Source organism: Symphalangus syndactylus, chromosome 11 (assembly GCF_028878055.3).
Source record: "Symphalangus syndactylus isolate Jambi chromosome 11, NHGRI_mSymSyn1-v2.1_pri, whole genome shotgun sequence".
Taxonomy (NCBI): Eukaryota; Metazoa; Chordata; class Mammalia; order Primates; family Hylobatidae; genus Symphalangus; species Symphalangus syndactylus.
The window spans coordinates 66,946,090-66,973,752 of record NC_072433.2 but is presented as its reverse complement, the minus strand read 5'-3'; the positions used below and the strand labels follow the sequence as shown (position 1 = coordinate 66,973,752).

Below are 27,663 nucleotides of genomic sequence, written 5' to 3'. Positions count from 1 at the left end.
TGTGCTCTAGCCTGGGCAACAGCAAGACCCTGTCTCAAAAAGAAAAAGAGAGAGAGAGAAATGCACCCTTTACTTAATTTGTACTGGTGGAAAAAGGTTTTTCTATATGCCAATGCCTACAAGAATATTTTTAATCAAAATTTCAGTTTAGTAATTCAATTCAAATTATTTAATGTGCTTTTAACTTAGCAAAAATACATAAAGATCATGTGATAGTCAAATGTAACCACAAGGGGAGTCAGAGGAAAAGTTCAGGAAAACGAGTTTATTATACTTGCTGGTCCTAGAAACAGGGAAAGTCTTAGGGTGGTCAAGAGACAGAAAGCAGGAGTGAGGGGAAAGCCGAGGTAGAGCTTTATTGGAATTTCCACTGGAAAGGCAAAGCAGGGGAGGGGAAATAGTTTAGGATTGGCTGGGTTGAATAATTTCAGGGGGCTCTGAACTATAGGGGTGCTCCCTCATTGTCTGGTAACTGGCCCTGGGATGGATTAAGTTAGAGGAATATTGTCTCCTGGATCAGATGTATGGATCAGATAGAGGAAGTATGGCTCTGGATTGGCTAGTTTGCATATCAGAAGCATGCTCTGGACTGGGCTCTTGCTGTCCTTAAGAATTAGCTAGCCCTAGAGGGGAGAAGCAGTCTCTTTGCAGCCAGAAAATTTTTTTAAAAGATGTCAGAATGTCATAATATAGATAAAGTTAAAATACATGCACGTGTGTGCACACATGCGCAAACAATAGGGTTTATTTTACATATTTTTACTATTTATTTTTTTTTGAGCTAGAGTCATGCTCTGTCACCCAGACCGGAGTGCAGTGGCACAATCTCGGGTCGCTGCAACTTCTGCCTCCCAGGTTCAAGTGATTCTCATGCCTCAGCCTCCCAGGTAGCTGGGATTATAGGCGTGCACCACCACACCTGGCTAATTTTTGCATTTTGTTAGAGGTGGTGTTTTATCATGTTGGCCAGGCTGGTCTCCCTGGCCTCAAGTGATCTGCCTGCCTTGGCCTCCCAAAGTGCTGAGATTACAGGCGTGAGCCACCGCCCCAGTCTGTTTCACATACTTTTAATGTATACTTAAATCTGACAGTTGGAACATCTTTATGCTTAGCACTGAGACAGTGGTTATAGGTTTTACAAAAGTATTACTTTTTCTTTTAAACAAAGGACCTTTTACTTGTCCATCATAATCTTCCTTCAGTTGGAAGTTATATCTCCAAGTAAAGTTGATTAAATAGTTACATTTTGGTACTTTTATAATACAATGGTTTTACTGTATGATTAATATAGAATGCCACTATTTTCAGCTTTTTAATAGTAGGCGTTTCTAAAATTAATTTTTATTTTAATTGTATCCTACGAGTAGGATTCAGCTCTTGGCTGTTCTCCTCTGTAGTAATTGTTTCTGAACTGTACTCAGTAGCTTTTATGGAAAGGAAGAATCAGATGTTACAAATGTTTCTCTGGAATAATAGTAGTAGCAGATTTACATGGAACTTTCTTGAAGTAAATAGGAATTGCCTTGGAATTTAATAACTAACCAAATGATCGGAACAGTTTAGAAAATTATTTATTCTTTATCTCCCTCTCCACTTCTATCACCCAGCTCTATTTGGAAAACTACTGGTATAGAGTTGATTTTTTTTTTAATAAGAATAAAGGAGAGCTCTGTTAAATATGCTTAAAGTACATATTCCCTGATAGACTAAAGGTGTACTCTGGATTGAAGCCAAAGCTCCATTATACGTCTGTACATGCAATGACCTGAAATAACTTTGATGATCATTTGAAACTTCTCTTGAATCTGTCTTCTCTAAGTGCTGTGAAGGTGTAGTGATACTTTTAAGCGTAAAACCCCATTTAAAATTAAGTGGCAATACATATTGGGAGCTCTAGTTCCTCTGGCAAGTGATTCCAGTGTTATAAGAAGATCCAACAAACAGCACATTCAGTAAAAGAGTACTCAAAGGATTTTAATAAAATTGCGATGGATTAAGCTTTGCCATTGTAATTAGTTCCTGTTTCTCTAATCGTAACTTCCATTTTAGTTGAATTGGTCATGAACCATTGTAAGTTGCTGCTAAGACCTTGTTCCTCTTTGGTGGAAGGAATGACTTTAAGCCTCTGCTTTGATTAAAGGAATATATAAAAGATGCTTATATTTGAAAAATACTATGAAATATAAAGAATAAGGAAATGTCTTAAGTTCATCACTATTTGAGAGCCAAAATATATGGACCTTTATCTTATCAAAACATTTGAAGCCTAATTGTCAATTTAATATACAGAAGCCAGAGAGAATTGTTTTTTAATCAGCATTTATCAGCCAGGCGTGGTATGCAGCTATAGTCCCAGCTACTCAGGAGGCTAAGGTGGGAGGACTGCTTGAGCCCAGGGGTTTGAGGCTGCAGTGAGCTACAATCACGTCACTTCACTGCAGCCTGGGTGACAATATCTAATGTGTCTGTTTTAGTTTGAATTGTATGACCATTGGCCATGCCTACCCTACTTGGTTCTCAGTGGTTTAACCCAATCTGCTGAATTAATGCTGCCTGAAGAATGTAACATAACTCTGGAATTTAGCAAAAGAACGGTTAAATGGGATAATTGATAATAGGTTAAACACGAAAATCGATAGTAGTAGAAACTTGGTTGGTCATGGCTTTTGTTTTTATTTGAGGGAGGTGTAAGAGACTGGTTAAAAGTTTGAGTCAGACAAACCTAGATATAAATTACTTTTCTGTTGCCATGTAATACACTTGGTTGTTTAACACAAGTGTGTTTATACATTTATAACTTGAGTATTACATTACTTATAGAATCATTGATCATCATCAATAAGTATGGTAATAACACAGTGTCAGGTCATGGTTAATAATGGGAGTTCTAGAATCTGAATTTGAAACTGGGCTCCAACCCTTAATAGTTTTCTGAGCTTAGGCAAGTCTCTGTTTTTCTTCCTCTATAAAATGAGAATGAGAACAATATGTCCTTAATAGAAATATTGTGAGAATTAAATGAGGATTAGAAAGTACTTAGCATATAGTAGTAAATGCCTAATAAATGTTAACAACTGATGTGGTTGTAATGGGGAGAATGATGATTTAAGGCCTTAACATAGTGTCTGGCACTAGCAGTTATCTTTAAAAATTCAGATGCCTTAATTGTATATTTATACAATGTGTATTTGAAAAATACTATGCGTCAGAATTCTGCATCAGAATTCCCTGAAAGACTTGCTAAAACTCAGATTGGTGAGCTCCACTCCCAGACTTTCTGATTTAGTAGGTCTAAGATGGGACCCAAGGATTTGCATTTCTAACAAGTTTCTAGGAGATGCTGAAGCTATTCCTATGTTAGATATTATATTATATTGTAGAATATTATATATGCCTAATTCAGTTGTGAGTTTTAATTTTTTAACTGTTTACATTGTAGTCATTTCAAAGTATTTAGCCTGGCTTTCATTAAAATAACCACTCTAGTTTTGCATTCAAAATCAGTAGTTTACATAGTACTTAATTCAGTTTTATAATTATATAAATAGAATTGGCATAAACAGGTTTGGGACACATACAGCTGACTCTTGGTAAGCATTTGATGCAGCTGGTGGTTGCAAAATATTCAAGCAGAGTAACAATTAACCCACTAACCCTAAGCATCAATCAGCCAATACACTTTACATAGCAAAGGAAGAGCATAAATTAATCCAGAAAGTCAGATTATAAGAACTTCTGTGGTTGTCACAAAATGGATTTCAGAAATGGTGGCTCTGGATGGTGACCAACTATAGGAAAAATGTATGACTGAGGATATGAGGATCTTGTTTGAGAGCTCAGCCTCATCTTCCTTTATGTATCCTTTTGCTGTCTTCTTTCTTTCCATTCTCACTGCCATGGGATCTCAAGACTATTAGCTCCTCCCCAGTTTTTCTGTCAGGCCCTCTGCTCAGAAAACAGTGGTGTTCTCATCTTTGTTTAAGTATAAAACACTGGAATGGACTGAGTCTTCCGTGAATGTTTGTTAAATGATAAAGAGAGGGCCCTGTTTTCCTTAAGCCAACAAGGTTGAAACTGTAATGGGAATTTAATTTCAGGTTTTATTGGCAGGAAGTGGAAGGTAGTAGTGGTATTTGGTATAGTGGGTCATGGCAGTGCTGCTGCGTACCTCCCTAGCCCACCCTTCCAATACACAGTAGGTCGTTGATACCACCCTAAAGGCTTGTCCTAGAGTGAAGGTCAAGGTCAATTTGTTTCCATGTGTTCTAGAATATTTCTCATTTTTTGGCTTTCATAGCCAAAATTTCAGTTGTGGGTTTTATTTTAATTTTCGCTTAAGTTACCCACTTCACAAATGGGTAGGAAGAGAGAATTCTTAAGAAGCATTTCCTGAATCTCACATCTGTGCTCGGGTGCCTTTTTTATAATAGGTTGCATCTGTTAGTTTTGATTTCCTTGATATTCTCTCAGATTTGTTCTTCCAAAAATAAATTTTTTCTTCAGTGTTACTGTCCTTTTTCTTACTGTAGATTATTTGTTTTGGTGGGAGTTATAGGGAGAGTTTCTCAGAAACAAAATGAGATGTAAGTGGTTTTATTTTCTCAAAGCAAGGATATAAAGTCAATAGAAAAGATTATTTGATCTGTTTTTATTTCATTTTATTTTTTGCTTTTTTTTCATTTTTCTCATCAGCTTTGGGTATACACACACACACACACACACACACACACACACACCAAAAAAGAATAACTGAAGTAGGATGTTTAGGAAATTACATACAATTTAGATTAAAAAAGGAATAGATGCTTAGAATATGTTAAATAAAAAACATGTTTCAAGTACTATTTTTAGCATATGCAAAATTTCTGGAAGGTTTTACAGAATACTTTTGGCTACCTCTGCGGTAGTTGGAGGGAAAGAGGGTTTCATTTTCCTTTTGTGCCCTCATTTACTGTTGGGATTTTTTGTTGTTTCTCATCAGTAAATACTAATTTTATATTTTTAAAACTGACTTTAAAAAAACCCAAGTTCTCGATTGGTTCAGAATAAAAATTAAAAAATAAAATACCATGCTTTGGGTGGGCTTTTTGTTTTTCATTTTAGGTACAATGACCTAGGATAACTATGCCTTTACTTAAATATAGCTAATATTCAAGTTTTCTGAAGAAAAACTTGCTGCTTTGAGATGTTGGAATTGCTACAACCTCTATCCCTTTCTTTCTCCCCTTCTTAACTTGCCCCTGGGAACAGTCTTTCTACTTTAGTAGCGTTAACATTTGTAGCCTCCCCAACTTCCATGCCTCAAACCCTACTCCCTCTTATATTACCCTCAAAGTGACAGGAGCATTTATCCCAGAAGATGGTAATAACCATGAGTCAAACTGCTACTGCTCTTCCTCTCTCTCAAAAGGTACTTCCTCTCAAAAGTACATTTTGATCCTAATGTACTTTTGCACACTCTTGTCAACCAGTTCCAGCAAATCCCTGAGTTAATCCTTAATTGCTAACCCTGGTTATGCCCTTTAAGTTTAATAAGGTAATTTATTTTTATTTTTATTTTTTATTTTGAGGATAGAGTCTCACTCTGTTGCCCAGGCTGGAGTGCAGCGATCTCGGCTTGCTGCAACCTCCACCTTCCAGGTTCAAGCGATTCTCCCACCTCAGCCTCCCGAATAGCTGGGACTACAGGCACCTGCCATCATGCCCAGCTAATTTTGTTTGTATTTTTGTAGAGATTGGGTTTCATCATGTCAGCCAGGCTGGTATTGAACTCCTGACCTCAGGTGATCCGCCTGCCTTGGCCTCCCAAGGATTACAGGCGTGAGCCACCGCGTCCCGGCTGGTAATTTGTTTCTGTTATCATTTCTACTGAATTGAATCTTCACCAATTTAACTGTTTAGCAGGTTGCACATTCAACCTTTCATTATTTTAGTTTGGCTTGGCCTGTCTTGGAGAGAAATAAGCCTGATTTGTTAATACCAGAGATGATTATTTTATGGTATCTTACTGGCTGGTTAAATTTTTTCTGACTAATTAATATGGTCTGTAACTAACCTAGAAATAGTCACTTTGTGATTGCTATTCCCATTATTCACTTAATAGGATTTGACTTTGTTGTAAAACATTTTTATATTGTCACATTATACTGTAGATTTTATTCGTGCATTGACTGTCAGCTAAAGGAAACAGCTGATTTAGGAGAAATATTTAATAAAAATGAAATTAAAGGTCAAAATTAGAAGTTTTACTGAAAATTGAAAAACGGTTAAGTGATAATGTGGAATTAAGAAAGTATCCTTTTGATCTTTAACAGCTTGTATAGTTTATAGCATTATGGAACCATTAGTTAAAATACTTAAATGTGAAATAAAATTCATACAGCAGTATAAAACTAGAAGTCCCAAAAACAAAAGTCTCACCATGTTAATATTTACATATTTTTTTCTAGCACTTCATGTGTAACATTCTAAATGTGAAGGATATAAATATCATAACCCAGTTACTGTTTTACATTCTGATTTTTAAAAATTATATGCTACATTGCTCATATTTGTCTTGTTTTTATTAGAGGAAATCTTGTATTTTTTTAAGTTGACAAATTATGATCATTCCTAACCACTCCCCTGTTGGACACTTACTTTTTTCCCCCAAATATAGACAGATATTTTGGTTGTGACATTTTATTGCCCAGGGATCATAAGAGGTCCACCAAGCTGCTCTTTAACAGTCTGGTTTTAGCACCTCCCCTGGTTAATAGGTCTATCAAATGACTCCTCATTCTGATTTCCAATATCAAATTTGGATAATCTGATGGTGGCAGACATAAGTGTCAGCTTGAGCTTCATTTTAAATTCAATTTATTTAAAATGACATAAATTTTAATGTTATTTAAATAAATTTACTTTGAAAGGCAAATCTTAATGAAAAGTAGAAATAAGACAGGAAATTTTGTGAAGAAAAGTAATTCCATTATGAGTACCAGACAAGATAAGTTGAAATGCACTAACATCATTATAGATAATAGGTTATAGAGGCATTTCTTCTTGCTTTTCTAAGTAGCTCTATAGGGATTGAAAAGTAGGGCAGATAAAACGTGTTGCAAATTTCATTCACCCCTTTGCCCTCCCCCTCTCCTCATCCACTTTTTCTCCTGTACTCCTTCCATTATCTACTTCTTCCACTGAAATCACATCTTCTTGCATTTTTGTGCATCTTTTCTTCTGAAGTATAGTAATTCTTTGAATATCTTTTATTCTGACCAATTAGTTAAATAAACCAAACATTTTTCAGTTATTCGAAACTGTTTCTAAATTGTGTTATATTTCCATTTCTAAATTGTATGTTTCAGAGAGTTTTCTTGTGAGTAGCCCAGCTTCAAAAAACTTTTTCTCATAGCTTGCCATGAATAAAAAATAAAAATTTCCATGTTTTATTTTTTTCTTTGACTCAAATTTCAGTTGAAATTTGGTTCATCAGTAAGCATACATCAAAGGCAGTTTTAACCTCAAGATGATATTATGTACTTTAACAAAAGTGTAACTATTTTTTATCCCCCACCCCTTTTTTTAAAGGAATCCGCAGGTGGGGATCTTCAGTCTCCTTTAACACCAGAAAGTATCAACGGGACAGATGATGAAAGAACACCTGATGTGACACAGAACTCAGAGCCGAGGGCTGAACCAACTCAGAATGCATTGCCATTTTCACATAGGTACAGATTCAATTCAGCAATTATGATTAAGTAAATGTGTAAATATGGAAATGTTTGGTTTCAGGAACCCTTGTAGTTACAAGCTTTGAGTCAAAATTCTAGGTTGACGTTGACTTTTTTTTTTTTTTTACTGCTTCTATTAACCTCAGAAATGAAGTAGACAAACTTTTTATTAATTTATAGTTTATAGTTGCATAGATGGACTGCAGTGAACATTTCCTTTATGTAGAAAAAGGAGCACTAGGCTAATTACAGTACAAATTGTTTTTCAGTGAAATAAAATGTTGTAAGTTGCTTCTACCTGTCTTTTAACATAGCCTCTAAAAGGCCTCCTTTATTAACCTGGTTTCTATTTTTGTGTATGTTCTTGAAGGTTATAAGTTGGAATTTTTTTTAAGTAGGCTTTCCACTCTGAAATTAAGCTTTATCATAGTCTTTGAGGTGATCTCACCACATGATTTCACAGAAGGAAACAGTGGGATAACTTTTAGCATGGGTTTGTTAATGTTAATGGCAGATTTGTCTTTGCACACCAACTAACAGGAGATAAGTCTTCACTTCCTTTTGAATTTTAAAAGAATCTGTTTCTCTGAAAACATACTCTTTATCCTAAATGTGTTCCAAACCAGTTACATTAATTATTGACCATACTTGGTATATTTAGGATGTAAGGAGGTCTGTGCAATTGCAGTCTTGCAAATGTAAAACAAGTACCTATCAGTCACATGTTTTAAAGTTAATTTTTTATCCTTCTTTGGAAACTTTTCACTAGGTTAGCTTTAGTTAAAATTAGGAAAACAATTTTCCTTCATTGAACATTTCTTTTGGGGACCAATTTTAAAAAAAATCCTTTGGCATATTAAGCAAAATTGAAGTGAAGTGAGATACTCTTCAACCCTTTTTCTCATGAGAATTTTTATTTCGATTGAAATTTGTTGAATATTAAGGGCATAGGATTAAATATAGTAGAGGCTAACATGGAGAGACCTCATTGTCAGGCTGAGGAAGAAGAAAAGATTAGTTAAGGTTTTTTAAGGAATGGCCAGGTGCAGTGGCACATGCCTGTAATCCCAGCACTTTGGGAAGCTGAGGTAGGAGGATCACTTGAGGACAGGAGTTCAAGATCAGCCTGGGCAACATAGTGAGACCCCTGTCTCTAAAAAAATGTAAAAACTTAGGCCAGGCATGTTGGTGCACACACCTGTAGTCTTAGCTACTTGGGAGGCTGAGGCAGGAGGATCACTTGAGCCTGGGAATCCAAGGCTGCAGTGAGCTATGATTGTGCCACTGTGTTGCAGCCTGAGTGACAGAGTAAGACCTTGTCTATAAAAAACAAAAAAGGTTTGTTTAGGAATGAACAGAGGAAAGCTGACTGTGAGGCTATTCTAATTTGTTGCTAACAGTGCTAATAATTTTACATAAAACAGTAGATACATTGTGGAGTTATAGATTTATTGTTTTATTGTGGTATAACGATATTTTCTGTTTATAGTGATAAAGATGACTGAACACATGAAAAATTTTAGTTCTTTCTATCTGAATAATAGTTTACATTACATAGTCTTTTAAAATATGCAGTTACAATTAAATAATCACATTAGTATGCAATTTTAAAAAATATTTTACTATGTTGAAGAAAGGAAAAATTTTCTTCCTATTAAATTATATTTAACATATCCATTTAATAAACAGACTTAAAACTTCACTGAGCATAATTATATACTTGATTTCTTTGGCTAACACTTAAATTGAGCCATCTTTGTTGAATACTGTAGCATTTAGAAATAAGAAATTTTGTATTTAACATTTGTAAAAGCTATTTTTAGTTTATGTACCTAAAATTTTCTAAATGTCTACAATTTTGTTAATCCTTAGTATTTGGAGTTACTACCTGGAATTGGTCTTCTCAACGATTTTTCTCTGTTCTCAAGAGTCTAATAAGAGTTACTTTGACTTGAAGTACATAGCTGCTTTGACTACTGGAATTTATACATGAGTCATGGAGGTACTTGACAGAGTTCTGAATATAAAATTTAACAGGTCAATTTAAGTTTTTAATTATGTGAAAGATATTACATAATCTTGTAGTTCTTATTGAAAAATACTTCACAGGACTTTTTAAGACATTCTCTGAACTTGTTTTGATTTTACATTAATCAGTATTAATCAGTATTCAGCTAGTTACTTGACTGAAAACAAGATTTCCACCTGAGGTATAGAACATTGAGTATTTTAAGTTAATGCTAGAATCCCAGAATATCAGAGCTAGAAGAAACCTCAAAGATGATATAATCCATGATTTTCCAAACTGTGGTAGTTTGATATCAATTTAATAGGCCATTTGTGGCTTTCTGAAAAATGAAATATAATGAAACCAAAGAGAAAACATTAGAGTAAAACTCATATTGAGAGTAGAAGCTGTTTCAGTAGTGTACATATGTGTGTGTGTGCTGATTATATTGTAAAATGTCAAAGTTTGAAAGTGTGTGCCTTTGGCATGTGGAAGACTAAATCCCAGAGGTTAGGTGAGTTGCATAAGTCACATAGTTCATTAGTAACAACTGTGAGTCTACAACTCAGCTCTTTGATTCTGGTATGCACTGTCAGTTACAGTACATTACGCAAATACCCAACACAAGCACATTGTTGTGTCAGGAAGTTAGTAACTGTTCTATCCTAGGAGACCTGTATGGAAATACGATCCATGTTTCATGATTAGAAACAGAATATTGAAATAAATTTTATTGAAATCTAAAACTCACAAGTTTTTAAACTGGGTACACTATTAGTTTTTCCCATGACAAAGGAACACAATTAAAATCTTATTTATTTATTTAGAGACAGAGTCTCACTCTGTCGCCCAGGCTGGAGTGCAGTGGCTCAATCTTGGCTCACTGCAAGCTCTGCCTCCCAGGGTCATGCCATTCTCCTGCCTCAGCCTCCCGAGTAGGTGGGACTCCAGGCGCCTGCCACCACACCCAGCTAATTTTTTGTATTTTTAGTAGAGACGGGGTTTTACCCTGTTAGCCAGGATGGTCTCAATCTCCTGACGTCATGATCCACCCGCCTCGGCCTCCCAAAGTGCTATAAAATCTTAAGTTTTTAATGCTTAGACTATATTGTCTTCCTTCTCCAATATGTATTTTAGCAGAAAAGAATGAATAGCAAAAAAATTTTTTGCTAGTATTTCTGTTTTAGTTGATTCCATTTTACGGCTAAATAAGGAGCAAAATCACTAGAATATCTATGTGCTAAAAAAAAGGTGGGGAGGTTATAGGGAACAGTGATCTAGTCAGTCAAATTAATTAAGAGTTGACTGTAGTAATAGCTACTTAGCAAGCCATTTGTTCCTTTCTTAAAATTCAAATTTTATGACTAAACCTCATGAATTTGTTAATTAACATGTCAAAAGAAGGTCCTGCTTTTCATTTAGCACTGAGAGTTTTAGTAATGTGGTTAGTTTGTTCTTTAAGTCTTTCTTAAAAAGTTACTTAGCTTTAGAGAAATAAGCAAGATTTAAAACATTTTTAATATTTATAACTTTTTATTATAAAAATTTTCAAGCATACATCAGAGAGAAAATACTATAATGAACTCCTATAAACATGTCACCTGCCTTCAACAGTTATGAAAAAATGGCCAGTCTTGTTTCATCTCTGCCCTTATCTACTCCTCCTCCACTGTGTTATTCTTAAAGCAAATTCACAAATACTTTTCTAAAATTACTTTTGAACTTTTGAAAAACGTATTTACTAAGCTATTACAACTTTTTATATCATACCTGATTCAGTGGCATTATAGATTACCTTGAATCATTTACTACTTTCTTTGATTTTTAGCTATACAGCTGAACTAAATTTTAAATGTATGAGCTGCTCAATACTCCTTAGTCAAGTGCTATAGTACTGTATTATATCCTTGTCATAAACTATGCAAAAACATTCTTATTGAATAAGCTTCAGTGAATTAATTCTGTTTTAGTGTATTTATTTTTAAAGTTTAGAGATGTGTGAAAAAGGGAGATCATGAGGATGAAATGTTTACTGATTTTTTGGGGGGAAATGTTATTAAATTTTATCTAAATTGCTATTCCTTTCTAAAAACATTTTTTTAACCTAAATGATAATGTCTTTTGAGGTTGAGCAGGTATACACTTGAACATCCTTTGAAACCAATCTTAGATCAGCTATATATCAAGTAAAGTAGCTGTATACTAATAGGCTGGTATATACACGTAAGAGGGAAGGCTTTGTTCTCTTTCCAGGGAATTCTTGTTTGCTTCATAGCATCAGCTGTCTGGAATTCTAGAATTTACTTTTTTTTAAAAAAATAAATAATAATAGACTTTTAAAAAAAGATTTAAAGCCACTGAAAATTATCTTGGAAATAGTTGATTTTATAGTATTCCAGTGCTGTCACAATGTAATACTGAAAACTAAAAGTTTTCATTGTGTTCATTACAATTTTTTGATCCTCAAATATGATACAATATTGATAAATAATTGTTGTCATATTTTCAAGAGTTCAGAAAAGACATATACATTAGCAGTTTGTGAAGCTATTTTTGTACTGATAAATTTTAATAACAGTTTGATTACCTTGATAGAAAATGGGCTCTTTTAAACACAGGTTATATTTATTCTTCTAATGTTTAGATAATATGTTCTCATGGTGCTTCTAGAATTCATGTATTTTTGTGGATATTGCATGTACCTTCTATTCTGTTAAAGAGATTGTTTTCTGCCACATTATGTGTTTCCAACAGATAATCATTAAAGGATGTATGCAGAAATATTGCTTTTTAGCATATTAGTCTTGCTTTATATCAGTATAACTACAGTTTTATCACAATGTATGACATCTGTATGGGTTTACTCCGTGTGTATTTATCATCAGAGTTTTAGAAACACCCTACTTTAAAACTATGACTAGGAATTTTTGTGCAATTTCAAAAACTAAATTTCACTGAAAATTTTACATAGCATTTTAACTAAATGCTAGTTAAATACAAAAACACCAAAATAAGTAAAAAATTTTTATATTTAACAGAGTAAATGCAAACTAAAATACAAAAGGAAGTGCTTAATCTTTTTTTTTTTTTTTTTTTTTCTTGAGATGGAGTCTCACTCTGTTGCCCAGGCTGGAGTGCAGTGGTGCGATCTCGGCTCACTGCGACCTCCACCTCCTGGGTTCAAGCCATTCTCCTGTCTCAGCCTCCCAAGTAGCTGGGATTACAGGCATACACCACCAAGACTGGCTAATTTTTGTATTTTTAGTAGAGACGGGGTTTCACCATGTAAGCCAGGCTGGTCTCGAACTCCTGACCTCAAATTATCTACCTGCCTCGGCCTCCCAAAGGAGATTACAGGCTTGAGCCACCATGCCCGTCCCTGATCTTAAATATAGTTTGGATTTACTGTACTTTTAAGATGATAAAAACAAGAAAAAAGTGAATGGCTGTTAAGAGTTCTCAGGTACTATATTCTCCAAACTGTGACATGTTTCCCTTTTTAATGGGTAGTAAGCAAATCTTAGATTATAGTAAAAAACTAAAATAAAAGTAATTTCTGTGGATAACTTTTGTTTGGATAAGACTGTGGACTGTATGTAAAGCTGGGACTTGATTTCACAAGAAGTGACTTTATCATTGATATAATAGTAGGTGAAAAATTTAAGTTGTAGGATTCTCCTTAATAATTGACTTAAATATCATTATTCCTCCACCATCAAACCTCAAAAACTAGATTAAGTTTTTCTAGATTAATTTGAAGGCAAGGAACATTTGTGAGAGATCATAACTCAACAATTTAGAGATGTCAGAATTTTTTTACTATAATTGTGAACAATAGTATTTCATAAGAAGTACAGTAGTAATTTGGTCATGTACATTGTTCTGCATTCTCTGGAAACAGAAGCAATTTATATATTTTAAAATAAGATGAAATAAGAAATATAATTTAGTGACTAAGAGTGTTTTTTAGCTTTCTGAATAGATACATTTACATTTTCATGTCTTGATTTTTTTTAAGAACTAACTTCATTCTCTAAAGATTTTGAGGAAAATGTTAAAATTTGCTAAACCATTTTGTCAAGCACTGTCACTTGATACAGATTATTCACAAGAAAAAAACTATTCTTCATGTGAGATAAAGACATTACTAACCCACCCCCAATGGCGATTAGACGCTTCCTCTTCACCTGTGCCTTACTGTTATAATTAATGGGAAAGAATGTTCATCAATCCATTCCTAGTGATTATCAGTTTCTCTTTTCAAGAAGACTAGCTGGAATTACAGGTGTGGTCATTTGCCATGGAACAGATTGATCCTAGATTAATTATGATCTCTTTCTTGTGGAGGGCTTTAAAAAATTCCTTTTTCCCCTCCATTTCTGTTCTTAGCCTGCTGCAGTGGGGATTTCATTGGAAGGGAGGTAGGTGATATGGACAGTTGTGCTGTAGGACGTAGGGAAGAATGTTTTTTTCCTTTGGATTTGGCCATCTTTCCTCTTACCAAAATAGTTAGGGCCAAGATCAAGGTGTAAACCTAGGCAGAGGCCAGGCAAACCACAAAATGCATGACATTTGTGATATATGTGACAGTAAATAGTGGTAAGGCCTTTGGTAAAATGGAGTGTGCAGGGTTCACCTAAACATATTAAAGCTGTTTAAAATGAAGCCAAAAGAGGTTGGAGACTAGGTAACCCATAGTTTCTAGTCTACATCTTTAAAAGGAATCTCTGTAAAGATTCGACCCAGTTCTTGCTTCATGGGGATAATACATAAGATTCATACTTCATGTGGAAATAAGGTCACAATCACTGATATTGAAAGTGGTCATTCTCCAGGGACTACCTTCCTTGTAGAATGTGTCAAATGTAGATATGACTGAACAGTTTAAATAAATGTACATTGTACTTTTGTTTTCTGTCTGCCATTTTCCGTTTAGAGTTTAGCTTGGCCGTCTATTCACTGTTGACAAAATTGTTAGTTTTTGGGACCTTGTTTTATTATATCTCAGCTTTATTGAGATATAATTCAAATACTAAATAACTTAACTACCTAAGGTATACAATTCAGTAGTTTTTAGTATATTCACAGAGTTGTATAACCATCACCACAGTGAATTTTAGAACATTTTCGTTACTCCCCACCCCCAAAAAACCCTGTACTCATTAGGAGTCATTCTCCCTATACACCCATACTCTCCCTCCACCTACCCTAGGCAACCACTAATCAACTTTCTGTCTCTATAGATTTGCCTATTCTGAACATTGCATATAAATGGAATCATAGTATGTGGTCTTTTGTGACTGGCTCCTTTCACTTAGTATGTGTTGTTTGTTTGTTTGTTTGTTTGTTTGTTTTGAGTCTTGCTCTGTCACCCAGGCTGTAGTGCAGTGGTGCGATTTCAGCTCACTGCAACCTCCGCCTCCCGGGTTCAAGCAATTCTCCTGCCTCAGCTTCCCGAGTAGCTGGGACTACAGGCACGCACCACCATGCTCAGCTAATTTTTGTATTTTTAGTAGAAACAGGGTTTCACCATGTTGGCCAGTATGGTCTCGATCTCTTGACCTCGTGATTCTCCCGCCTCGGCCTCCCAAAGTGCTAGGATTACAGACGTGAGCCACCGTACCCAGCACCATGTTTTATTTATCCATCCATCAGTTGATAGACATTTTGGTTGTTTCCACTCTTTGAAAGTTCCAATATTATGAATAATGCTGTTATAAACATTTGTGTATGAGTTTTTGTGCATACATATGTTTTCAATTCTTTTGAGTATATACCTAGGAGTAGAATCACTGGGTTATGTGGTAATTCTATGTTTAGCCTTTGGAGGAACTGCAAAGCAGCTGTGCCATTTTGCATTCCCACCAGCAGATATATAAGGGTTCTGATTTCTCCATATCATCAGCACTTGTTATTGTCTGTCTTTTTTATTATAGCCATCCTGGTTTAAGTGTGAAGTGGTATCTCATTGTGGTTTTCATTTGTATTTCCTTGATGGCTAATGATATTGAGCATGTTTTCATGTGCCTTATTAGTGACTTGTGGGTATTCTTTGGGAAAATGGCTGTTCAGATGCTCATTTTTAATTAGATTGTTTGTCTCTTTGTTGTTGAGTTGTAGTTCTTTATAATTTCTAGTTATTAACCTCCTACCAGATAATTGATTTTTAAATATTTTCTTCAGTTCTATTAGTTGTGTTTTCACTATTTTTTTTTCTTGGTGCTTTGCAGCACAAATGTTTTAATTTTTTTTTTGAGACAGAGTCTTGCTCTGTCCCCCAGGCTGGAGTGCAGTGGCTCAATCTCGGCTCACTGCAAGCTCTGTGGCCCGGGTTCACGCCGTTCCCCTGCCTCAGCCTCCCGAGTAGCTGGGACTACAGGCGCCCACTGCCACGCCCAGCTAATTTTTTATATTTTTAGTAGAGACGGGGTTTCACTGTGTTAGCCAGGATGGTCTTGATCTCCTGACCTCATGATCCGCCTGCCTCGGCCTCCCAAAGTGCTGGGATTACAGGTGTGAGCCACCGCACCTAGCCAATGTTTTAAATTTTTAAATAAGTCTAATTCATTTTTTTCTTGCTTACACTTTTGGTATCATATCTAAGAAATCACTACCTAATCTAAGGCTACAGTGATTAACACATATGTTTTCTTCTGAGAGTTTTATAGTTTTGGCTCTTAGATTTAGGTCTTTGGTCCATTGATTTTTATGTATGATGTGAGATAGAGGTCCACATCTATCCAGTTGTTCCAGCACCATTTGTTGAAAAGACTGCTTTTTATACACTGAACCTTGGCACCCTTGTCAAAAATCAGCTGATGGTAAATATGAGGGTTTATTTCTGGAGTCTTAATTATGTCCCATTGGTCTCAATGTTTATGCCAGTACTACACTTTCTTTTTTTCAGACAGAGTCTTGCTTTGTCACCCAAACTGGAGTGCAGTGGGGCCATCTCGGCTCACTGCAACCTCCACCTCCTGGGTTCAAGCGATTTTCATGCCTCAAAGTGATTCTCATGTCTCAGCCTCCCGAGTAGCTGGGATTATAGGCATGCGCCACCACCCCCAGCTAATTTTTGTATTTTTAGTAGAGACGGAATTTTACCATGTTGGCCAGACCAGTCTTGAACTCCTGACCTCAAGTGATCCTCTTGCCTTGGCTTCCCAAATTATAGGTGTGAGCCACTGTGCCCGTCCTACACTATCTTAATTAATGTATCTTTTTAGTTAAGTTTGAAATTGGGAAGTATGATCCCTTCGGTATTATTTTCAAGATTGTTTTGACTCCTCAGTACCTAGAATTTCCCTATGAATTGTAGTGCCTAGAAATTGTATATGAATTTCCTTGTGTGTTTCTTCAATGAAACCAATTGGGATTCTGATAGGGATTGTATTGTATTGAATATGTAGATCAGTTTGGAGCTCATGGCCAAAATGTTCCTCTTAATGTTAACTTTTGTGATCCACGAACGTGAGCTGTTTTCCCATTTATTTGGAGCTTCTTTAATTTCAGTGATGTTTGGTTTTCAGAGTATAGATTTTCTTCTTTTGTTAAATTTATTCAGATTTTATTCTTTTTGGTGCTATTATAAATGAAATTGTTGTGTTAATTTCACTTTTGAATTGTTCATTGTTAGTATATAGAAGGATAATTGATTGTTGTATAGTGATCTTGTATCCTACAAACTTACTGAACTCATTTATTAGTCTTAATCATTTTTTAGTGGGTTCCTTAGGATTTTCTATATATAAAATTATATCATCTGTAAATAAAGATAGTTTACTTCCTCCTTTCCTATCAGGATATCTTTTCTTTTTTTTAAACTCATTGCTGTAGCTAGAACCTTTAGTACAGTGTTGAATAGAAGTGACAAGAGTGTACATCTTAATCTTGTTCCTGATAGAAGGAAAGCATTGAGTCTTTTACCATTAAGTGTGATGTTAGCTGTATGTTTTTCATGGATGCTGTTTATCAGGGTGAGGAAGTTCCTCTATATTCCTAGTTTTTCAGTGTTTGTTTTTTTCTATTAATGTTTATTCCTATTGATTAATGATTTCCTCTTATACCCTCAGAACTTGATGGCTTTAGGAATTTATTAATTGACAAATAGAGCAATATGCTTTCTTATGTTTATTTCTTAAAAGCTAATTGATGGTTTATTTTAAAGGAAAAATGAATTGGACTAAAGAGGAAGAATTCTTACTAAAATATCACTGTTTTTAAGAGCTCTTCACTGATTATCAGTTTTCCTATGTAAAATTATGAAACCTTCCTGTCTTCTAGCATTTTATCTCTCCAAAATAGGTGAGGTAGCTCTTATAGAGAGTGGGAATGGGGGTACATTTGCTGTCTGATTTTTAAAGAGGTTTAGTTGATTTTTTTCCTTTAATTTTTTTTAATTGAAAGAAAATAATATAAAAAAACCTGGAAGGAAGAAAAGAAGGAAGGAAAAGGGAAGGGAAGGAAGGAAAGGAAGGAAGGAAAGGAAAGAAAGGAAGGAAGGAAGGAAAGGAAGGAAAAGAAGGAAGGAAGGAAAGGAAGGAAAGAAAGGAAGGAAATGAAGGAAGGGAAGGAAGGAAATGAAGGAAGGGAAGGAAGGAAAGGAATGGAAGGAAGGAAGGAAGGTAGGTTGTAAACATTCCATGGCCAACATGGCGAACCCCGTCTCTACCAAAAATACAAAAATTATCTGAGTGTGGTAGTGCACGCTTGTAATCCCAGCTACTCAAGTGGCTGAGGCATGAGAATCGCTTGAACCTGGGAGGCGAAGGTTGTGGTGAGCTAAGATCATGCCATTGTACTCCAGCCTCGGTGACAGAGCGAGACTCTGCCCCAAAAACAACCAAAAAACAAACAAATACAAAAAAAACTGGATAAATTATAGGATTATTCCGATGAATATAAAGCATATTCTTATTAAATATGAATAAAAATACACATTCTAAAAATTATTCATTTCAAATAACTCTGATTTCTAGTGTAATTATTACTCTAGAAAAAGATTCAGCTTGTGTTTTTCCTTATTGCATTATATAAATGTCGGCTGATGATTATTTTAAAGGTCAATAATCATGATTATCGGCTGATGATTATTTTAAAGGTCAATAAGGTATTATATGGTCAATACTTGTTTTACATAGACAGTGTTCTACCTAGTTTTTATTATAGAAGATTTGCTTTTCTGGATACATGTAGTTTTGAGTATTCAGCATACTTGTGTATTAACCTTCAAGCAGTATATCAATGCCATAATTACATCAAAGGACATTTTAAAGGCTGCTGTATGTAGAAAGTGCAGAATTAAGTCACTAAATTAACCCAATTTTTTTCATTTTTATTTTTATGGATACATTATAGTTGTACATATTTATTGGGGTACATGTGATATTTTGATACAAACATATAATGTATACCAATCAAATCTGGGTAGTCGAATATCTATTACCTCAAACATTTATCATTTCTTTGTGCTAGCAACATTCCCCATATCTTCTAGTCTAGTCATTTTGAGATAATATAATAAATTATTGTTAACTGTAGTTGCCTTACTGTGCTACCAAACTCTAGATCTTACTTCTTCTATCTAACTATTTTTATTCCCATTAACCAATCCCTTTTTATCTCCCACTCCCCACTACCCTTCCCAGCTTCTGGTAGCCATTCTATTCTCTACCTCCATGGCATCAATTTTTTTAGCTTGTACATATGAATGAGAATATGCAACATTTGCCTTTCTGTGCATGGCTTATTTCATTTAACATAATGTTCTCTAGTTCCATTATGTTGTTGCAAATGACAGGATCTCATTCATTTTTATGGCAGAATAGTACTCCATTGTGTATATATAACACATGTAGTACCACATATACACAGTGTGTTACTATTGGTAGATATCCATTCATTGGTGGACACTTAGGTTGATTCCATGTCTTGACTGTTATGAATAGTGCTGCAGTAAACATGGGAGTGCAGATACCTTTTTGATATACTGATTTCCTTTCTTTTAGATATGTATCCAGCAGTGGGATTGCTGGATCATATGGTAGTTCTATTTTTAGTCTTTTAAGGAACATCCACAGTTCTTCATAGTGGCTGTACTAATATACCTTTCCCACCAACAGGGTGCAAACTTTCCTCTTTCTATCCTCACCAGCATTGCTATTTTCTGTCCCTTTGATAATAAATCCAAATCTTTCAAGTCTCATTTACCTGACACTCTAAAGGGTTTTTTTTTTTTTAATTTTCATCAATTAAGATTCTCCATGACATTTAATGTGACATAGTTAATGGAGAAAGGTTCCCTTCATAGCTGCATCGGTGTCTGTAACGTGAAGCTATTGGAACTTTATATTAGCAAAAGTGTTTCAGAAAGCATATTTGATCTTATGGCTTAATTGCCTTTTCTAATTGGATCATTTTAGGGTATGCTTTACTCACAATCTAAGTTACTATTAAAGAGACCACCTAAGGGCTCTTTGGCTCTACGAAATAATAGATTTTTTTTTCTCTAGAGTTACAGAGAATGGATTCTTATAATTTGTTAAGTTATGTGAAGAACCATGTCATGGAGTGTTACCTGAGTCCAAGAACACTGCTACTATTAGTAGTTATATCTTTTCACCTTTTTAAAACAGATAAACTGTTCTGTCATTATTACGTATGGTCAGAAAGTCTTAGGTTCCATAGCAAGGAAGGAAGCTGATCTTTAGCTGTACTTTATCTTCGAAGTCTCGCAACCCATGTGATCTACTAGATGTTCAGCCTTGAACTAATACTAGACATATTATCACATCTGGGTTTTTTGCAGAGAGAGAATTGTCTCGAACAGTAAGTAATAAAGAAAAAGCATAGCACACCTAAATAGTTTATCTTCCCTTTCCCCTGTTACCACTTTTTAAAAATTTTCTGCTTGAACATTTTGTCTTTTTATGGAAAAGCTGGACTCTTTATTCTCTTACATCCTGATATCTACTGGATATATTTTTGAGAGACAGAAAAGATCAGTTCTCCAAAGTTAGATTTTTTTTTTTCCTACTCCGGAGACAGCCAGTTTCCCTTGGTGGATGATTTCTCTGATCATCTTTAGTTTTGGAACTTAGTGGAGTCACCATTTCTCATGGACGAAGAGGATCTGCGGTTTTTCCTAATTGACAAGATGCAAATAGTCCCTGACTGAGAGAAACTAACATGGAAGAAACATGAAAATTTAAAAAGACACAATCATCACAGCTTTAACTTGGAAGAGTCAAAAGAAGTAGTATCTTTAAAGAAGACATTTAACTGCTTGGATTCCTGTGTATGCCTAGATAGCATTTAAGTTATCTCCATGTAGAGGAAGAAGAGAATGACTTGGCGTGGCATCCCGTGTTTGTTTCTTTGGCAAAATGCCATTATACTTGCTCTGCTAATTTTTAGAAGATTTAAAAGCCTTTGATGGAGAAAGATTTCTGTTGGTCGAAAATCAAAATAGCTGTTATTTCTGATCAGTATAGTGAAAAATAAGCAACTTGATCTTCCTGGACTTCTTTGTAGAACTGACTCATAGATGCCATTTCTTTTCAAGATTTAAAAATATAGCCAGTTTTCTACATGTAACCAGATACTAATATTTTGATCAATTTGGTTTGTTGTCATGTGAGAACACTTACCTCCCTACCTCACAGGGATGTTGTGAGGCAAATTTTAAATGTTCCTAAGAAAAGTTTAGAAGTAATAACTCTTGTGGGTAGTTTCTATAATCATAAGTTTTTGTTTATTTTAGAATTTACAAATGCTTTCCCATAGTTATGAATAGACATTAGGTAACATTTTTAAATGGAAGATAATGCAGTTGTACTTGATTTATTGATGCATATCCTTGTATAAAGAACAATTTGCATGAAATGTTACATTTTTTTTAACCAAGAGCTTTTATACAATTAAAGAAAAGCTAAAGTAAAAATGTCTGGTTTCCCCCTTTATTTAGTTGAGATTTAATTATTCATACCTCTTCTGGAATCTAACACCAGTAAGTTATTTTTTGATTAAAATATTTAGAGAAAGGGTACTTCCTCCCCAAAATATGATACTAATACAATATGTGTGCTCTTCTATTATAGAAAGCAAATATTAAAGTTGGTGAAGACGTGCTTTAGAAATAAGGAAGAAATATAACAGAATTAGTCATTACCTTAACAATATTGCTTTTCTGGTATTTAAAACTTAGAAGGGCTTCTTGTATCAGTTCCCATTTTATTATGGGAATAGTTTATAGAATGTGTTCTGAACCTGATAAAATTCAAGAGAAAATAATTTCCTGGGAGAAAATGTGAATAATACAGTGGTCTGTCATTGTTGTCATGTTGGTCTCTAAAAATATGACATTCCTACCATCATCTCTCTCTCAAAAATAAAGGGATTGTACTTAGGTTCTTCTAGCTGTGCCACCAGTCGTGTTCACAGTCGTAGACAAAAGACTTTATCTCTTTGAGCTACAGTTTCCTCATATATTAAGTAAAAGGGGTGGTCAGGCGGGTAATGATTTTTGAATCTCCTCATCTTGATTATCTTAAAGTGATCCTGCCTTTAGTCTAGGAAATGAATAAGATGTCCACTTACGGCCTTCCATGGCTGAGCATGAGATTTAGTACTGCCTTTATAATCGTTAAAACACTGATAATGTTATTGTGCTATATGAAAGAACCCATTACATAAGGCAGATTAGCCATTTCTATCTTTAAATAGAACATTAGAAAAAAAGTAGCATCCTATCCTTTTGCATTATGCACACACATAATTAAAATTACTGAAATTCCTTCCAGATGGCACCATGGATTAAAAATGTGTGATCCATCAGTTACTACTTTTCAACAATAATGTAAAATTAGCACAAGAGACCGCATAGCTTCATAGTATCCTGGAATAGATTATTATAATGGGATAAATTTCTGAACTACAATGCTAATAGCTAGGCTTATAGATTCAAGCTTATAGATTGAATTAAATCTTCTATACTTGGGGATGGATTTTAGCAGTATTAAATCATAACCAGCAAAAAGAAACCAGAATGCAACTTGTGCTGTGTAGTGGCTCTCTTTGAAACGTGATATCAATCAATGGAAAATAGTGAAGTCAATTATGCCATTTTTGGGAAAGCAAGATGTAAGCATTTAATAACTTACATACTGCTATACTTGAGAATATTGTAGACATTTAGTGCTTCAAGTAGTGTTGTTTGATATCTCACCTGTGAGTCATACCTTACAGTCCTTAATATAAGTTCTAGACTAACTTAAAGTGTTATACCCAAAAGGGCCAGGGAAGACTATCACTTGTTTTTAATTCAGTGAAGTTAGTGATAACAAATGAGAGAAAGATCATCTTTGTTGTTCTTTATGTTTCTTCCTTAAGAGATCATCTTGTCTCCACTCCCACTGCTTTACTTGACTAGCCAAAAAAAAAAAAAGATCATCTTTTAAGAGTCCATTTATTCAGCAATATCAGTATAAAACTTTGAATACTAGGTAGTGAGCACTATCCTTAGTACTTCCAAAAATTAGATGGTATAGTGTATAGAAGTCTATTCATTAAAGGGCCTACTTGGGTTTATATTTAATCCTGTGTTTTCATAATTTTTATTTTTTATAGTTTTATCTCTACTGTTTTGTTTTTTTTTTTTTTTGACAATTGTTGCATGAGAAGTAGAATGGATACAATTTCTGCTTTTTCAGAAAGAAAAATCCAGAGCATATGGTTAGGGAATTTTTCTAAAATTTATAGATAGGTACCAGAATTAGAACTGTAATCCCTTGCTTCTGTACTTCAGTCTTTCCTTAGCCTGTCTTGAAGAAATTTTAAGTCACTATATGGAGACCAAATAGAAAAAAGATGATAATTAACAATATTGATTCACTTTGATGCAAAAATAAGTTATGAATCTTTAAAATGTGTAGTTGAAATTCAAGGAGTATTGAGTCTGTAGGCATTTAATTTATTTAAGAAAATACTGTGTATTTCAGTTAAGTCAGCATGGTCATGTTGATTTTTTTTTTTTTTTTAATTTTTTTGAGATGGAGCCTCCCTCTGTCACCCAGGCTGGAGTGCAGTGGCACGATCTTGGCTCACTGCAACCTCTGTTTCCCGTGTTCAAGTGATTCTCCCACCTCAGACTCCTGAGTAGCTGGGATTACAGACGTGCACCACCACGCCTAGCTAATTTTTGTATGTTTCTTAGAGATAGGGTTTCACCATGTTGGTCAGGCTGGTCTCGAACTCCTAACTTCAAATGATCCACCCTCCTCGGCCTCCCAAAGTGCTGGGATTAGAGGTGTGAGCCACCGCATCCGGCCTATGTTGATTTTTATAACTATTTACATTGAAAAATATTGGCCAGGCCCGATGGCTCATGCCTGTAATTCAGCACTATGGGAGCCTGAGCCAGGCTGATCACCTGAGGTCAGGAGTTTGAGACCAGTGTGGCCAACATGGAGAAATCCCGTCTCTACTAAAAAATACAAAAAAATTAGCTGGGCATGGTGGCGGGTGCCTGTAATCCCAGCTACTCGGGAGGCTTAGGCAGGAGAATCACTTGAACCCAGAGATAGAGGTTGCAGTGAGCCAAGATTGCGCCATTGCACTCCAGCCTGGGCGACAAGAGCAAGGCCCCTTCTCAAAAAAAAAAAAAAGAAAAATATCTTAACAGGGTTTAGTGTGTGTGCTTGTGTGTGTGTGTGCTCACAGTATTCTTGATTATGTAACTGGTAGTTTATATTTACAAAGCAAGAGTGTTAGGGAATCTTAGATTAAGATAATTTACATGATTATAGGTCATAGTAACCTTTCCTTATATGTTATATTATTTCTTTGCTCTTTTGTCTGTTGATTTAGTAATATAGTTAAGAATCCAGTCTGCATGTTTACCAAGTAGCTGGCTAAAGGTTTCGGTTCCACTGAGAGTTAAGCTTATGTTTCTGAAACCAGCATAGCATAACTAAACATTTGGAACACTTGTCCTACAAGTTTTCGGATTTGCATGTAAGGGTATAGCAACCTTAAAGCATCTGGGGGGACTTTGTAACAAAAGTCATTTCTTGGAAGTAGAAAGTTGAAACTTGTAACATAGCTTCAAAGGTACTCTGCAAAATATTGCCCTAATAGTTCAAAAATAGTTTCTAAATTTTATTTGAAAATAAAGAGCTCAAAAGTAGTTCTATTGTAAACCAGTGACCGAAACATATCGAGAGTCTGGGAGTACCTGGAAAGCACAGTTATCTTTGTGGAGTATTTTGTAGGCATGTTATATACATATATAGTCATATGAATTAGAAGTCATTTAACTAGCAAGTTATGCATCTAAAATCACCATGAGCACACACATGTAAGCAGTTAGTGTCCAGACTGAGCATGAGCAACTCTTTGGCATAGGTCCATTTTAATATTACTTAGTTCAAAATCATGTATGGAGCATGTCTTTGTGCCAGGTGAAAGGTGAATAAGATTGCCCTCAAGGAGCTTCATGAGGCAGCAGAATATATAACAAGTATGGATGATGTGGAGGTAGTGATCCATGGGGTGCTCTGGAAACTCTAAGAACAGTCCCCAAGCTCTCTCCATGATTACTCCAACATTCCCTGATGTTATACTTCCTTTACAGTTTTAACAAATATTTGAGTGCCAGGCAAACATTAGTGAACAAGTAAACAGTCTCTGTTCTTATAGTGTTTAAACTTCAGTGGGGGAATAAGAGAAATAATTGGCATAACTATATAATTACTGTTATGGAAAGTGCCACAAAAGAAGAGATCAAAGTGAGGGAAGAGGGCAGGCGGTGGTATGGCTGGATCATGAAAGTAGGCTCCTTGTGGAGTCATACGTAACTCATCCTTCCAGTGGGTAGAAGTTGACCTGTAAAGTGGGGAAGGAGTGCTCCCAGCAGAGGGAGGGGCATCTGCTTTGGCCTTTGAAGCAGTTAGGTGTTTTAGTACCCTCATCTGAGGTTGTGGTAGTGACAACTGGAAAGAATCTATAAAGACTGGGATGGAAGAAATGAGAGAATTGTTCACTATTTAGCTTTGAGAGTAAGGAAATAGGAAGAAATAAAGATATTTCTAGTTCACTAGCCAATAACATCTGTATCCTCCAAAATATCAGATACATAAAAGACAATAGATGTTGATTTATTACATTTAATACATTGATTGCTTAAGTTCAGAAGTTACACAAACTGATAGCCTATTTAGTTGTATATGACTGTCACAATACAAGCATCACATGTCTAAATAAATTAGAAATGCAAATCGTAATGCAGATAAAAAAAATGAATGCTTCTTTAATCATTTTACATCTCCAAATGAAACCCATGAGTCAAGATATATAAATGCCCAAATTGTATAGAAATTTGTCATATAGTTCTCAATTGCTAAAAATTTTAAGGAAGAGGTACTTTCGTGTTAAAATCCAGATGTCATTTAGCACTGTTTGTTAAGATCCTCTGTGAATATCATGTTAAGTAGTATTAGTAAATGGAATCTAGAATAAGTGTTTTTCTTCTCGAATTTATTCACTTTTACAAAAATGCATTTGAAAGAGTGATTACTCTGAAAAGATTAACGTTTTTTAGCTTGCATATGAAGTTTGTTGCCACAAGTCATTTTAATATTATTCTTGAAGAATACTCAGCATGGCAGATATGCTTCCAGATCTATATAGAATGTCTCCTCAGGCTATAGTTTGTTTTCTATAAATAAGTAATAGTTACAGAGATATAATTTAACTGGTTGAAATATAGGGAAAATACCACTTACCACAAGCTCATAAAACTTTTACATAAGCAGTTCACTAATATGGGTGACCATAATGTATATGATAAAAGCCCCTCTCAAGCTTGGGAATATGTAGTCATTTGGGATGGTTTGCTGAAAGCTGTTAATAAGCTAAGTAAACCTATAGAAGCACATTTTAGTACTTAGAGTCTAGTTTTAGTAGAGTCTGCGTTCATCCATTGAAAGCAGTCTAACAAATGTTAATAGTAAGGCCTGGAGTAGTTCCCACAGATACCCATGTTTATATACCATTGTAAAATTATTTACTTTTCATATAAATATAGGCAAAGCATGCAGTCATCCATCTCTACAACGTAAAGTCTTTCAAGTATTAATGATAGATGTCTATTATTTCCATATCCTTAAATGTAGACATCCTTTCTACTTTATTTGTCCATCCATATTTGTAACTATTCTTCATTTTGAAATATGTTTTGCAAATTTTGCTATGATATTTAAGGCCCTTGGAATAATAACTTAAATCTGTTTAATCCATACTTTACCAGACTATTAAATAATTTGATCCCAACTTCTCCTTTTGATTACAGCATATTCTAAACCAGTTTAAAAGTAGTCACCTATTTTTCAGTGATCTCTGTGTGACATTCTCAACACCCTTATATATAACTGCATATAGCCAATTGTAAATTACCTGTAAGGTAACAGAGCAAAGGAATAGCACATGTGAAAAAAGACATTGTAGTTCAGTTTGAAAAACCTTACGGGTGGGCGTCTTAATATTGCTGTAGTATGGAAGACAAAGTACCCATCCATTACAGCATTTGAATTTAATAGCCTGTGTTAGTTAATTCATACTTAGGTTAAAGGAAGTCCAAGTCACTGGTCCAGATTTCATACATGACAGTGTCATACAAAGAAAAATTCTTTCAAAGTCACAGATTACAAAAGAGGGTGTTAGATCAAGGGAAGCTGAGTTTTTGTGAGGAATATGCTGAAGACTTACTGTGCTGGAAAAACAGCAAAGCAAATGTCCTGCTGAAAGGGATTTCTGTTGTGTTGTTTTTCTGTAGCTAAAGTGGTGACTCTTGCTGAATTAATCTGGAGTTGGAATACAGCCAGACTTCATCACATTGGCCAGTAAAGTTAGGAGACTTTTGCTTCCATCGAGGCCGATCAGGAA

General features: G+C 35.0%; 1 protein-coding gene across 3 annotated transcripts in view; it reads left to right on the top strand.

Annotated features, from left to right (window-relative positions):
* The window catches only part of HOMER1 (homer scaffold protein 1), a 141,558-nt gene that overhangs the window by 68,877 nt on the left and 45,018 nt on the right, over positions 1-27,663 (top strand). The window contains exons 5-6 of one of the 3 annotated variants that reach the window (XM_055297678.2): positions 7,573-7,712; positions 24,344-24,362. The exons of 1 other annotated variant lie outside the window; for it this stretch is intronic. In XM_055297678.2, coding sequence (XP_055153653.1) covers positions 7,573-7,712; positions 24,344-24,362 — 159 coding nt within the window. The remainder of the gene's footprint in view (positions 1-7,572; positions 7,713-24,343; positions 24,363-27,663) is intronic. One more of the 3 variants, XM_055297677.2, reaches the window with a different exon arrangement.